Source organism: Colletotrichum phormii (assembly GCF_030913505.1).
Source record: "Colletotrichum phormii strain CBS 102054 chromosome Unknown BDP81scaffold_30, whole genome shotgun sequence".
Classification (NCBI taxonomy): domain Eukaryota; kingdom Fungi; phylum Ascomycota; class Sordariomycetes; order Glomerellales; family Glomerellaceae; genus Colletotrichum; species Colletotrichum phormii.
In genome coordinates this window covers 30763-42804 of record NW_026851472.1, presented here as the reverse complement: position 1 = coordinate 42804, position 12042 = coordinate 30763, and the positions used below count along the sequence as shown (strand labels likewise).

The following is a 12042-nucleotide window of genomic DNA, read 5'->3' as shown; positions in this document are numbered from 1 at the left end:
GGTGTCATCGGCGTCCCGTTTAGGGAGGCCACCCGGACCAAGCCGGCCGGCCATTTGCGCCTCTCTTCTGACAGCTGTTTACGCGCGTAGTCAACCATATGGTCGGGCTTCCTCTAGGGCGGTTCTTGTGATGGCTGTTACTTCTGCCGCTTCTTCTGATGCTTCTTCTTCATCTACCGTGTGGGATCGTGGCTTGCAATCGGCGTGTTTCTGAGACATTCATGACAGGTCGTTGCTGACTCTTTGATGTCTTTCGGTACACTAGAGGTAATGCAGGGTTCCCAAGGCGGCTTGATGAATGACTTCGCGATTTGGGCAAGATTGCAACTTTATTTCTTCATCTTACTCTTCACAGCCACAAGCATGTCCAGCCGTGCCAATACACACTATTGTCTTCAATTCCCCATTTACCAACGACCCGGTGGTTTCATTTACCAGCGCCAAGGTGCCCGAAGAACTGACAGTTCATGAGTGACCCGCAGCTCCTGATCGGATAAAAGACCAGGAATTGCGTCAGATTTTGATCCTTGTTCTGACAGGAGGGCCCGGGTGTCACGGATGAATGTCCGCTGGTCCCAATTAAAATCCACGCCGCCCCAGCGCACAGATATTTGGCCACGGCGGACGCGTAGGAACGCTCTTCTTGTGGGGGCCGCGAAGACCTGATCAAGTAGACGATCTGCTTCTATCAATGCGACCTTATCCCATAAGGCAGAGGCGCTGCCCAACGAGCTCCTCCGAGCAGAAAATCAGCTCGCAAATCTCGAGTCCAGCCTCTTGTTACCCATGCGCGTCATCGTATTCTAGTGTCGCTGGCGCTCTTTTGGTAACATGGCTCCCTAAATTCGGTCTCGCTACCACAGTTAGTCTTGACAAACACAGTTGAACTTAGCGCACAAGTGAGGTGGACTATGGTATTCAAGCTGGCATTTCATGCCAATACACGACTGCCGCGGCAGTACCCCCGGGCGATCGTCTCGTCGGTAAATGCTGGTGTTGTAATAGCGCATTTATCAAGAGTTGCTATCCCATCGGGTGCTGATGGACAGCACTTTCGCCAAGGGCGGGGTAGAGCCAATAAGGGCTTGCAAATCTATTAAGTTAACCAATAGGGCTGCAGTACCTCTATTTCCTATAAATTTTGGGTGTGCCAGAGGTACCAGCAATCTTTGCTAATACATAACGGTACATTACAATCTAAGCAGCCCTTTCGAGTTGTCTGCCGTCGTTGCCGAGCGATGGCATTCCCAGATATCTCCTTTAAAGTCTTCCTATTACCACAATAGGTACAAGGTTAAGATACCTTTCTTGATCCCTTCCTATGCTGTTCCCATGGAATAGAGGTATTCCTTTTGTCTGTAGCCCGTCTAGCCCTAGGGCCCTCCCTAGACAACGGTGCTGTATTCGTCCACTGGGCCCACTGCTCTACGAGGCTCTGCGGAACGTATTGGAGGAACAGTTCAAGCGGGCTTGCCGGCAGCCCCCGTATCTCTTGGGCCCGGGCCGGCACGTTGAAGGGTCGGAAGGAGCCCGGAGGACCATGCTGAGTTGCCGGAGGTTCGTGGGGCCGGACTGTAGCTGCGTCACAGCGCTCGGGCGTACAGTCTGTATTACAGGCAGCAGTAAGGTCTTCTGGGTGGACCTCAACTACTATACAGCTGCGTATAGAAGTAATAGAAGCATTAGATGCAATAGAGGTATCAGAATCACCAGAAGACATCACAGTATCAATCAAAATGGTAATGATAGTGATAATAATAGGCAAAAGAGCATAGGGATAAGTGACGTATCGTCAAGTACCCCTTTAAATGCGGGGTAATGATGGATACATAGTGGGTATTTCATGGTCTTGGCGAAAGTGCTGTCCATCAGCACCCGATGGGATAAGGTGCGGCACATACCGTTCTTGCGTTCTGATCCTGAATGAGTTGGATTCGCGACCTAGCCAACAAAACTTACCTAAAAGGGATGTAGCAGCAGCAGGGTCTTCTGCAAAGAGTAGGTGAGTCAAGGAAGAGTTACATCGGGTGGGGGGACGGATAAGACAACAGGACGATCATAACTTATCAGTACACATGAAACTCATCGATGTCCGATGGAAGATACCGTTGCCAGAATAACACCATGGGCTCTTAGGGTCAGAGTGGCGGTGTATCATCTACGTAGTACATGCGGTTCTGCCCTGCCCTGACTACCTTTCCTCCCCGGTTGACATTATCCGAGGAGTATTAAGACCAGAGTAACATCACATAACTGCCAAGTCACATTTTCGTCTGTTGGTGATCGTCGGTACGGAATAGAAACACTGAGCAATTTCTCATCGGATGCGTCTGGGCCATAACGCCTCAGCGCTGAAATGAGGCACTGATCTGATAATCCAGCCATACACGTGCCATGTTACGGGAGTAGGTAGTCAGGTTGCATCTGGCAAGGGGAAACCCCGAAACCCTGAACGTATGGGTATGCCGGGTTTTCAGGTCGTTTAGTGGAATGCCCTCTCGTTCGCCATGGTCTTTTATCCTCTCTTGTGGACACGATTGGCCAAAGTACCTAGGCTACTAAGGTACCAAGGCATCCCGCTCAGAATTGCGCGGGGGCAAAAAGCTTCGTCTACTAGCCTACTTGCTCTATTGTAGACGCCGCGAGTTCTGCAAGGGAATCATAAGTCCCGTTGCGTGGTTGTGACACTGAATTTCAGTAAAAATACCTTTCGAAGAGACTATTTACTTCAGGCCTGTTTTGCAGAGCGCAAGAGATTGTTCCAGCTGAGTGTGCGCTCAATATCAAGTTCCATGGCTAAAAGTACCAGCATGATGATGTATCGAGCTGGGCTTGTCATGTGTGGGGTTTCCGATCTCGTGCCGCGAGGTTTGTCTTTACGTTAGGACTAGCTACGCTACCGAATCTTCCCCCAGCCACATATGTAAGGATGGGATATTTGAGGCGGACAAACTGGCTGAGGCGACGGACGAATTGGGGTTTAAACAATAAACTCCACCAATCCTCATGCAAAGACAATGTCAGTTCTAGCCCACCTATGAATCGGTTGAAGGAGACTATGCCATGGCCTCAGATATGACGAGTATTGACAAATACTCTGGGCAAGTACAGAGTCGTGGCTTGCGTGACAACATCGAGCTCTGAGGGACCGCCGGCTAGGGCCTTCCTACGGTGGCAAGGTTGCCATATCCTTCGACACGATGAGTTAAGGTCCAGAGAAGAGCCCGGTGCCGTTATTCATATTGTCATGACGAAAGAAAGTGATACTGGCCAGATTCGGACTTAAAAGCTATGATTACAATTAACAGCTGCCATGATGCATGGCAGTGCGTCGTCTAGTCAGAATCGGCCGTCGTGGTACTCAAGCTAGACGCCACTGCAACTCACGACATAATCATGATGCCTGTGGAGTAGAGGCAACATGTATTCTGAATGACCGAAAAGCCTGTCCGATAGCCTGAAACAAGGACAGAGATTGTGAGGTGACCTCTGATGGGCAGCCTCACGCGTCAGGGCATGTATTTGCAAATCGCACAGAGTCTAGGAGACTTCAATGTTCACAAACCTTCAATATCACTCAGACTTCCCACATAGGACTCTAGGGACAACAAATATTGTTGAACTGCCACATTTTGCCGCCAACTCACTACTTTATTTTGAGCGATGCACACTCATGAACAACAGTCAAACAAGCCTTAGATAGTAGGTGTCCGCGTTTCTTCCCCGTAAGAGCTTGTCTTAAGCAAAGCAAAGTGTAAAGGCATTGATTCTTGCCAAACACGACGAACCCTAACAGAACTTCCGAAAGCAGAGCTATCATATTCGTATGAAAATAAGATCCCCTTGTTAGGGCAACTTGCACATGTCCGGCAGCCGAAGGCGAAGCTATGGTAAGTCGGGACATGTGGACATCATTCGCGCCGTAACCCATAATTTCTCTTCAGCCTGAGGTGGTTCGAGTTGACTGGCATTGTGAGGCTGTACGCTCGCAAGCCAAGACTTTGTCTATCCCTTCCTACAATCGACTCAAGACGTTGCGTGAATGGGCCTGTACAAAGGTATCAACTAGAAGGAAGCAGATGGGCGCAGTATAATAGAGACGGCATCTACGTTCTACCACGAAGAGTTTATCAAAGCAACGTAAGACGATCTCGGTAGACCAACTGCGCCTTCAACAACAACAAGTCTACAATTTCAAGGCTACTTCCTACTCCGAATTGCAGTCTCGGTCTTCTGTCGACTTACTCATATATCGCGAACATGGACATGTCTTTTCTTCATAGTAGGAAGTGGAAAGCTATGATTTCGATGCTCCGCCATCAAAGAGAACACGTGAGTATGTTGCGGCAATCCTTCTAACTACATCAGGTAGATTTTCAAGAGCAGACGGGAGAAATGCGATGAATTTGATGAAACTTCTAGTCTTATTTCTATGTAGCATACGTTTAAAAAAGGAAACCCGAAGTATAGCCCAGCTGCCAAGGAGGAATTTGGATGTACGTTAGATTTTGAAGCCTGCTAAATCCCTTAGGATTTCTTTAAACGCATGCTCAGGCAGTATTGAACTCGTATGACTGAGTAGGAGAATGTTAGTGGGAAGCTTATGTGGTTGCCAACGATTGAGACCTTACCAAATCGTGCCACGCCACTCCAGCATACTCGGATTGGCTCTTGCCATGGTGTGTAAACCCCAGCTTCTCATAGTACGAAACCAGCCTGTCATAGGTGAGAATAGAAATTCTCTCTGTCTGTGCCGCCTGTATCATGTGCTTGATGTAGTATGCCATAAGCGTTTTGCCGTAACCTGATTTCTGCGAGTTGGGAGAGACAGCTAGTGAATGCAAAGTGATAGTTTTGCCTTCTGATTGGTGCCCAACGTCGTATGTGGCGGTTGGGTCTGTCTTCCATGAATGTGGGACGGCCATGTCCGCGTCTGTCACAACAGAAGAGATCGACTTGGTGGAAATCGTGTGCGCGATAAGGTCATTACCGTTCGAGGTGTCGGACGGATTGTAGGCCAGCGTGGTCCCTTGTCGAATAACCCTGCCTTGGCTGCTTTTGCCCTCACGGGCAAATAATCCCAAGCAGAGTTCGGGGCATACCGTCAGTCGATATTCGATCTGAAAGCAAGATGAGATTAGATAGGCTCGGCGGCGTCATCGCGAGTGCACCACTGCCCTTAAAACACTGCGGCAATATAATATGTGCTAGTGGCTTAAACGCAGCGATAGAGATGTAGAGCATTATAAGCCCCTAAGTCCAAGACATGAAACAAACTCGATGGTAAACAAGGTTCACAATATAAAGGAAGGCTAATTTGAATGCGACTTGCCTTTTCGCGGGTCGCTGCTTCGGCGGGGGGGAAGGCTGCGGCCTCCACTGTTTCGCACCGATCAAGATCATCGATTGTCAATGGACGGATGTACAAGTCCATGTCTAGAGCAATGAATTTGACACTTCGGCGGTTTGTTTCAAGGTGTGATTGAACACAGCGACGCACAAATATAGGCTGGAGACATGAAGCTGTGATAGTGCGACCGAGTATTCAGCCAATGTGGGATCGTTGCCTTCCAAAATTAGACAAGGGGCCATGAGTCATTGTGACGAAGCCAGAGGTCGGATTACGGTACCCGGCGGCTCTGCAGGTCACTCCTACAAAAACCTTGTCTTGTTCGCAGAAATGGGTATTCCGGCTTTCAAAGGGAGCGGGATTTTGGTTCGGTTTGCATGAAACTTCAGGAACAAAAACAAAGACCACGATACTGAAGGAACCATATTACCAGTCTGGCAGAGACCATAGAGTCTTAGTGTCACGAGATAGGAATAGCATCAGCACTCTGTAATCAGCCCATCACGTGCGTTATCACGTGCGTTATCACGTGATTCTCTCATTTGTTCACTTTTCCTTGCTCGATCCTATTTGGGTTAATACAAGCCACTTTCCCCCCTTGGGAGCAACTAGCGGACTGGCAGACAGCCCTCGCCAGGGTCGGCTACGAACCTAACAAGACCAAAGAAGAACAGACCCTCTCCTTTGCAGGCAGGGTGGCAACTTTCTCTAAGCGGGATATTGTTGTCTATACTGACGGGTCCTAGATGTCGGACGGCAGCAGTACCTCCGCCGGAGCAGGCTGGGTAGGGTACCAAGCTACACGGCAGATCTTCCGCAGATCCGAACCACTCGGCTCCTAAACTGAGGTATATAACGCGGAGGTATATGCTGCGTATTACAGCCTAATGGAAGCCGCCCGGGCTCCTACGGCTCGTATAGTAGATAACGTCCACATCTACCTTAATAACCTCGTAGTCGTGGCTAGACTATACTCCTAGAGCATAGGAAGTAGCCAGGCTAGATTCAGGGCCTTTAATAGGCTCTCTTCCTCCTGGACTCGGAGATAAAAAGAGAGCTAGATAACCCCCGGCAGGGTTTATATTTGGTGGTACCCTGGGCACACGGGAGTACTAAGAAATAAAAAAACGGATGCTCTAGCCAAGGAAGCCTGCAAACTAATCCCAAAATTATAACCATAGCCCTTATTAGCATACCTAGAAAGGCAAGCTAAAGCAGCTGCCTTCCAAGCCTTTGCCAGAAAATAGCTATCCTAATACCCTCGGTAATATACCGACCTCGAGATAGTTCTTCATCCCAAGCCGCCCGAACTCCGCCTCCCTCGGCACTTACTAGGAAGGCTATACATAGCAAGATCCCATCATAGAGACTTTATAGCATACCACGAGAGATTCGCTCATTAAGATACGTTGCTTAACTATAGCTATAGGAAACCCAAGACACCAGTCCATTTCTACTTCTGCAAGCGTGGACGCAAGGCTATACCGCGCTACCTCCGCCAACGTATAGCCAAAATAAGTATTAATTTCTTATTAGGTTCTGCTAAGGGAGCCTCTCTTCTATATGAATAGATAGAGGAGACCAATTTCTCTTCCAAAATTTGCCCGAATTATTAAATAGGAACGTTAGGTAAAGACGGTAGCCTGTAATATAGTTTAGATTAGCATAGACCATGTCGGTATAGCGCCCGGCACGTCCTTTTGTTACTAGACGTTAAATACATCATCATCATCATCAACAATACAAGCCACTTTTACCACACTTCATATGCCCATTGCTGCGTGCCATAACTCGCGACACTTAGTAACGCCTTTCAGTATGTCATTGGCCAGAACTCTGGAATCTGGCAACCTTTGTCAGACTTTGATTGGCGTTGGTAGCATGGTAATATCCCTAAATGAACCGTGCTAGATCCTCCCTAAAGAGTTTTCTAAGGTTGTATTAAAATACGTCCTGGCACATTCCTTGGGCTGCAACCCTGATAGCTGGCTCGTTAAGCCTAACCCCCTCCCGACGAGGTTTCCACAATCGGTCCCTGATTTCTGTTTAACTTTAAAAAACGGCTTCCGTGATAATCCAAAACTCCGTGGCCGCGTCCCCGTCTACGCCTGAATGTCTCATCGTTGATAATATTCACGACTAGATGCCAAGATGGACACCGTATAAGTACTAATGCACTTGGTGTGTCGATGATTATGAGGCTCATTGCGTGTTGATATCAGTCTCGTCGTGTCAGATCGCTCCTTCTGCCTTCATACTTAAGCTTTTCTGAGCCACTTGTTCCTTCGCATATCCAGACGACTGTAATCGTTAAACCGTAGTCGAGTGTGGCTTGGACTTGAGCTGTCAATCGTGACGTGCTTGCAGCCTTAGCGAGACGGCTGATCATCCGTTACCTTACTTGCTGGTAAAACTCCTTATTGACTCGCGCATACTTGCCAAGCTGTCGCAACTACTATTACCGGGCCTCTACGGAATCCGTCTTCTGTACCTCTGTGGAGCTGCGGAGGGAGTATTCAGAAAGCTTATTTCTTCTTTCCTACTCAAGTTTATTAGCCTAGCCAATCAACAGAGGCTCTTAGAAATGCCGGTGGTAAATATCCAGGCCTTGCCGACCGCACCGGAGCTCCAGACGGCATTTGCAATCCGATCCGTATTCGTATCGGGCTTACTAAGGTGCCCGTAGGGTGTTTCAGTCCATCTCGACGGATACAAGCGTTGGTAGAGGATCAGACTGCTCCGTCAATGACGAGAAAGAGTCTTGTTCACTTTTAGGAAGATCTAATTTAAAGATGAATGCCACAACGCAATCGCATCCAACAACTAGCCACCTTTCTTCAAATCGCTAGCATCCATTAACATGGACGCCGAGACTAGCCCAGATGCCTCTATGCTGCGAGCTATGCTACTGTCAAAGTATCCGGTCTTGAGGCACTGTCTATGAGGCTTCTCTTTATGTTCATGTTCTTTACTTTCCTCTGCGTCACCATTATCGTCCTGACTAGATCCAAACTTACGAAGTTTCCGGATGTCACCGTCTCTACATCTATTTTCGATATCGGCAATTTAAAGGCCAGAAGGCAGTTCGTGTTTGACTCAGTTAAGCTTATCAAAGATGGGTTTGCCAAGGCAAGTGGCTTGTACAATTTCTCGTCCCGAGTCAACTCTGATACTGATTCTATTTGTGTAGGTCGGCAATGTTACACCTTTTCGCATCATCGCCGATGTAGGCGAGATGGTCATCCTCCCTCCAGAGTTTGTCAACGGTATTCGCAACGAAGCTGACCTTGATTTCATGGAATTTGTCAACCAAGTTTGTGCAATTATATCTATTTGGCAATTAGCTGCCTGGTCCACTGACGAATTTCGTAGCAATTCTTGTCAGACATTCCTGGATTTGAGACATTCAAAACAGGATTATTGACTACTCTGGTCACCGACGTAACCAGAGTCAAGATCACGCAGTCTCTTGGTTCGTGGACTACCTTTCCTAAAATTCACAATACTTAAAACATCCTGACATATTCTGCTACTTTAGGAAAGGTCACGGAACCGCTGGCCAACGAATGCGACCAAGCTTGCCGAGAGATCTTCGGGGAATCCAAAGGTAGAGTGGCTTTGAACATTCCGAATGGTCTAGCATCGCTTGAATAATGGTACTAACACACTGCAGAACGGAAGGAAATCATACTCAAATCTGCCCTCTTGGATCTTGTTGCGCGCATCTCATCTCGCGTGTTCCTCGGCGAAGTGGGATGCCGCAGTCCGGCCTGGCTCAACATTACCAAGGAATTCATTGTGAATAGTTTCATGGCTTGTGTTGAGCTCCGGAAGTACCCTCCTGGAATCCGTCACATTGTTCATTGGTTTTTGCCAGAGTGTAAGACTGTACGCACGCAAGGGCAAACGGCACGAAATATCATCAACGAAATCTTGGCAGCGCGCCAATCGGAAGATCAACAAAGACTTGACAAGGGACTGAAGCCTAAGGTGCGAAAAGATGTGATCGAGTGGTTCGAACAGATGGCCAAGAGTCAAAGCTACGACATAGGACGAGCACAGATTGCTCTCGCCATGGCTGCTGTCCACACCACGACCGACTTCCTGACTCAGACCCTTTTCGATATCATGGACCATCCACAGATTATCCCTGTTCTCCGTGAGGAGATCGTCACGGTTATTAGTCAAGACGGCTGGGAGAAGACAGCGCTCTATAAGCTCAAGTTGATGGACAGTGTGATCAAGGAAAGTCAACGCATCAAGCCACCCAACGTCGTGAGCATGAACAGGCTTGCCTTGAAAGACGTCAAGCTTCCCGATGGATCGATTCTTCCTGCGGGAAGCAAGATGGGGAGTGTCTGCACATTCTATGTGGGATCCTTCCGTCCATTCAGACCCTAAATTCTGGGATGGATATCGATGGCTTCGAAAGCGCCAACAGGCGGGACAAGAGAACCTGCACCAGCTTGCCACAACATCACCACAGCACATCGCTTTTGGACACGGAAAGAATTCATACCCTGGGCGATTCTTTGCTGCTAATGAGATCAAGATTGCCTTATGCTTCTTGATAATGAACTATGATTTCGAGTTGACGCCGGGTGTGAAGCCCGAGGCTGTGTTGTCAGGCATTCAACTCGACTCCAATCCAACTGCAAAAGTGCAAGTCAGGCACCGCGAACCTGAGTTGGAATTGGTGTCTATATTGAAGAAAGGTCCCCAATAAGGGCGTATCTGTTCATGCGGGGCCTAGCAATCATGCAAGACGCACTAGAAAAGGCCCCGTCAATCTTGATTCATACACAGTTATTCGATAGTTAGTTACTAGAACTCTTTGTTTAAATTTCCTGGTCATCTTGAAGCTCGACCCCACCTTCATTAGAAGGCGGTGCATTATGTCCTGCGTTGCATGGGTTCCACTTCGAGTACCTTCGCTCCAAAGTAGCAGATACACAGCCGTCTTCAATGAAGCCTAGCTTGTATATACAGCCGCTGTAAGATGGCAGACAATTTATCCATGTCAGCAGAGTCCATTGTTGTCTGCCCATTCTGGCACGAGATTAACAATTCGTGGCCATTGTCAAGATGTTAGGTCTGGTTGCAAAGCGGCGTCAAGATTGCCAAGTGCACTCTCGTAGCAACAGAAAAGTGCTAGGCAGCAACCCATTTTCCATGGGACCTCAAAGTAATTACTAGCTTGGAAAACTCGACGCATGGGACACAAGATGGAACAGCCAGCTCTTAGTATCAACAAGGCCGAATTCGCTCCAATGGCTGTGCAATCCAAGTCCGATGCAGGGGTACAAATAGAAAAGGTTATAGATTCAGAGCCTCGAGCGGATAAGACGGGAAAACAGGCCGAATATGGCCAAGCGAACAAGCCCAAGCAGAGAAAGTCCTTTGCTTTCAAACTCGCTTTTGAAGGCCTCGCCACCACACTCTTCGTGTTCCAAGTGGATGCGACAGCACTTGGCATTGCTCTTCCAGTATAGCACACTCCCAATGATCTGCAAGTACCGACACTAACTGAGTTGTATTCTATAGCCAATGACCTACAAGGCTCGAGTTTGGAATCGTTCTGGGCCAGTTTGTCCTATACGCTCTGCGGTCTGGCGATGCAACCGGTTTGGGCGAGCATATCCGACACCTTTGGTCGAAAACCACCTCTTTACGTGTGCATAGCCCTATTATTCCTTGGGTCGATCACTTTCGCTGTCGCGCAGAACATGAAGACCATTATCGTGGGTCGAGTGCTCCAGGGATTCGGCGGTGGAGGCATTGATGTTCTTACTCAAGTTATTCTCGCCGACATGACGACGCTTGAAGAACGTTCGACATATCTCGGCCTAATAGGCATCCCAAAAGCTGTTGGTAATATCCTTGGGCCCTCTGTTGGTGCCCTTTTTGCCACTTATGCTAGCTGGAGATGGATCGGGTGGGTTAACCCACCGATCCTCGGGATTGGTACCCCTTTGCTATTCTTTTTTCTCAGATTACGACCAATCACACTCGATTCAACGGTCGTCAGCAACATCGAACGGCTCGACTGGATCGGAATGGGGCTTGTCGTCTCTGGTATCACGATATTTGTGCTGCCACTAAGTTGGGCTGTATCCTTGTTCCCATTGGCGTCGTGGCAAACTTTGCTACTCATGCTTTTGGGCTTTGCGGTACTTCTTGCTTTTGTCTTTTATGAAGCGAGACCTGCATCACCGATCATGCCTCATCGTCTATTCCGCTCGAAAACCGCAAACATTACATTAGCGGGAGGCTTCATTCATGGAGTCATTCTTGTTTCACTGTTGCAGTATCTACCATTGATATATCAGGCGGTTTACTTGGTGTTGGATTCACAGGTGGAAAAGGAAATACTCGAGTATCGTGGGTAGCAACGATCACCGACTGTAGTGGTGATATTGCTTGTTCTTGTTGTTGTTGAGTGGAAGTCTAACCAGGTGCCAGCGGCGGCAGGAAGTCTGGGGTATACCACCCTCGTGTGGCTGAGCCACACGGACCACCGTGGCTGGAACGGACCGCGGCAGCAACCTCCTGCTGCCTAATGTAGGCCTATTCCAACAGATACATTGCAATCTAAGCAGCCTTTTCGAGTATACCTTCGTAGCTTTCTGAGGTTATTGCCAGATATCTCGCCTAGAGCCTGGCAGGATCGTAAGGCTGTTGTATTGCTATAA

At 48.4% G+C, this 12042-nt stretch overlaps 3 protein-coding genes across 3 annotated transcripts; 2 read left to right on the top strand and 1 right to left on the bottom strand.

Moving 5' to 3' along the window:
• Positions 1-4454: 4454 nt before the first annotated feature.
• On the bottom strand, positions 4455-5740 carry BDP81DRAFT_135939 (acetyltransferase). Its single transcript, XM_060581782.1, has 4 exons — positions 5657-5740; positions 5333-5567; positions 4632-5120; positions 4455-4574 (listed from the first exon to the last, which is right to left on the bottom strand). Exons 2-4 carry the CDS (start codon positions 5432-5434, stop codon positions 4551-4553), a joined length of 615 nt encoding a protein of 204 aa, XP_060439174.1. The 5' UTR covers positions 5435-5567; positions 5657-5740; the 3' UTR covers positions 4455-4550.
• Positions 5741-8465: 2725 nt separating this feature from the next.
• On the top strand, positions 8466-10076 carry BDP81DRAFT_465408 (cytochrome P450; the record flags this gene model as incomplete). The annotated part of the gene is made up of 6 exons (XM_060594276.1): positions 8466-8483; positions 8541-8663; positions 8723-8822; positions 8889-8957; positions 9024-9704; positions 9745-10076. The coding sequence occupies 6 exons, from the start codon at positions 8466-8468 to the stop codon at positions 10074-10076; spliced, it is 1323 nt and encodes a 440-aa protein (XP_060439173.1).
• Positions 10077-10575: 499 nt separating this feature from the next.
• Positions 10576-11739, top strand: BDP81DRAFT_454590 (major facilitator superfamily domain-containing protein; the record flags this gene model as incomplete). Its single annotated transcript, XM_060592965.1, has 2 exons — positions 10576-10803; positions 10843-11739. The coding sequence occupies 2 exons, from the start codon at positions 10576-10578 to the stop codon at positions 11737-11739; spliced, it is 1125 nt and encodes a 374-aa protein (XP_060439172.1).
• Between the last annotated feature and the right edge of the window lie 303 nt (positions 11740-12042).

What these genes read in the sequence shown, in the direction of transcription:
- BDP81DRAFT_135939 (XM_060581782.1), bottom strand. Translation starts at nt 5,434, where the DNA reads ATGGACTTGTACATCCGTCCATTGACAATCGATGATCTTGATCGGTGC. An exon ending in AAGCAGCGACCCGCGAAAAG is followed by an intron (nt 5,121 to 5,332) that starts GCAAGTCGCATT and finishes TCTTGCTTTCAG; the next exon opens with ATCGAATATCGACTGACGGT. An exon ending in GAGTGGCGTGGCACGATTTG is followed by an intron (nt 4,575 to 4,631) that starts GTAAGGTCTCAA and finishes TCTCCTACTCAG; the next exon opens with TCATACGAGTTCAATACTGC.